General features: G+C 44.7%; 1 protein-coding gene across 1 annotated transcript; it reads right to left on the reverse strand.

The window, feature by feature from the left end:
• On the reverse strand, positions 1-1037 carry LOC128207150 (dehydrogenase/reductase SDR family member 1-like). The gene has a single exon (XM_052909926.1). The coding sequence runs from the start codon at positions 1035-1037 to the stop codon at positions 48-50; it is 990 nt and encodes a 329-aa protein (XP_052765886.1). The 3' UTR covers positions 1-47.
• Between the last annotated feature and the right edge of the window lie 674 nt (positions 1038-1711).

Raw genomic sequence — 1711 nt, forward strand, 5'->3', positions numbered from 1 at the left:
ACATCTATTCGGATATGATGAGTATTTCTGTCATTTGTCCTTGAACTTCAGAATTTACTCCCACCAAGAGAGAGCAGCCATTTTGGGACGCGCACAAATCCTGGAGTCAGCGCCGAAATCAAGGTGTGTCCGCCCTGTAGTAGCCCCCGTTTCATCGAGCGAATGTCCGTCGGAGAATGGCCGGGGGTGTCCTGAAGCCCGTATCTCTGTTTAAGGTCAAACGTCATCAGTATTTTTCCTGTCATCGCCATTAAGTCAGGGTCAATGGCGAGGGCTGCAATACATTGTCCAGCAAACTCCGGAGTCTCGCCCTTTTGGAATATGTCTAACCATTTCTTTCTATCTTGGATCCCTGCAGGAACCTTGTTAGAGTCTATTTTTTCAGCCTCGTTGTCTCCATATTTTTTAAGAACGTACTCCGTGCCGACGGCACCAGGCCATAAACTAACAAACGCGACGTTTTGTTTACGCAGTTCAAAGCCGCAGTCAGCCGCCATGCGATCGCACGCCTCCTTGCCTATTCCATAAGCGGCATTGAAAAGGTATCGTAGGCCGCCAGCGGAAGAGATATTTACTATCAGTCCTTGTTTTCTTGGAACCATTAGCCGGGAAGCGAGCACGGAACAAATATAATGATTCCGTAGGCCTACGTTGTTAACAGTATCCCACATTGACGTTGGCTGTTCGTAAAAAGGTTTACCCATGGATGAAAATATAGCGTTAACAGCAGAATACGCGTTATTCACGAGAATGTCCAACCGTCCATCGTTTTCACGTTTAACAGTCTCAAACAACTGCTCGATATCCTTGTCATTAGAGTGATCACACTGAACTGGAATGCACGTGCCGCCACGAGCCTCAATTTCACGTGCAGTGTCACGTAACGAGCCGCCGATGCTCGAGTCTTTCGGGGAATCCAGCGTCCTTCCGGTAATGTAGACCTTTGCCCCCTTTTCCGCAAGTTGAAGGGCGATCCCTTTACCGATTCCACGAGTAGCACCAGTAACAATGCATACCTTGTCGCTAAGTAAAGCCATGGTGTTGAAATTCTCAGTTTTTTTCTTTCACGAGAAACTAGACACTGACCACGTCTTATACCAGTGTATATAATATTAAAGATAAAGGAAGGAGTATGCCCTGAATGTAACTATCGTTATCTCTGACTGCATGCACAGGTCTAATCTAGAACAACAAGAATGTAAATAAAGTGTGTATATTAACTGACAATATTGGCGTCTTTTAATACAGCAATAGGCTGTCAAGTTACAGTATTATTTTATTAGCATGTGATAAAACAGGAGGTTAGTAGGACGCACGTACAATATAGGACAGAAGTCGCCCGCAGCCGACAGCAGTGCCAAACTAGAGGCTCGTCTAAACGATTAAATTTCACCAAACACGGCCCATTTTCGATCTGGACCTACATGTAGACCTACAAAGAAGAAGATAAAACCCATTCTTCAAAACTGACCTCTATATTATAGGGACAAACAATTTGCGTGTATATTTTTTGCGTACAAGATACAAGATACAATAATCTTTATTTAAAGTCGGGTGTGTGTAAACAAGAGAGGGGGGTTGGGGGTGGGGGGGGGGGTGGGATGGGGCTGGATCTTCTAGTGTTAAGCCGTCTGTGTTCCATGTATACTATTTTTATCATATATTAAGGTCAAAGGTTGTCTTAATGTGGGCATGTCTACCGTCTATGTCT

Source organism: Mya arenaria, chromosome 11 (genome assembly GCF_026914265.1).
Source record: "Mya arenaria isolate MELC-2E11 chromosome 11, ASM2691426v1".
Classification (NCBI taxonomy): Eukaryota; Metazoa; Mollusca; class Bivalvia; order Myida; family Myidae; genus Mya; species Mya arenaria.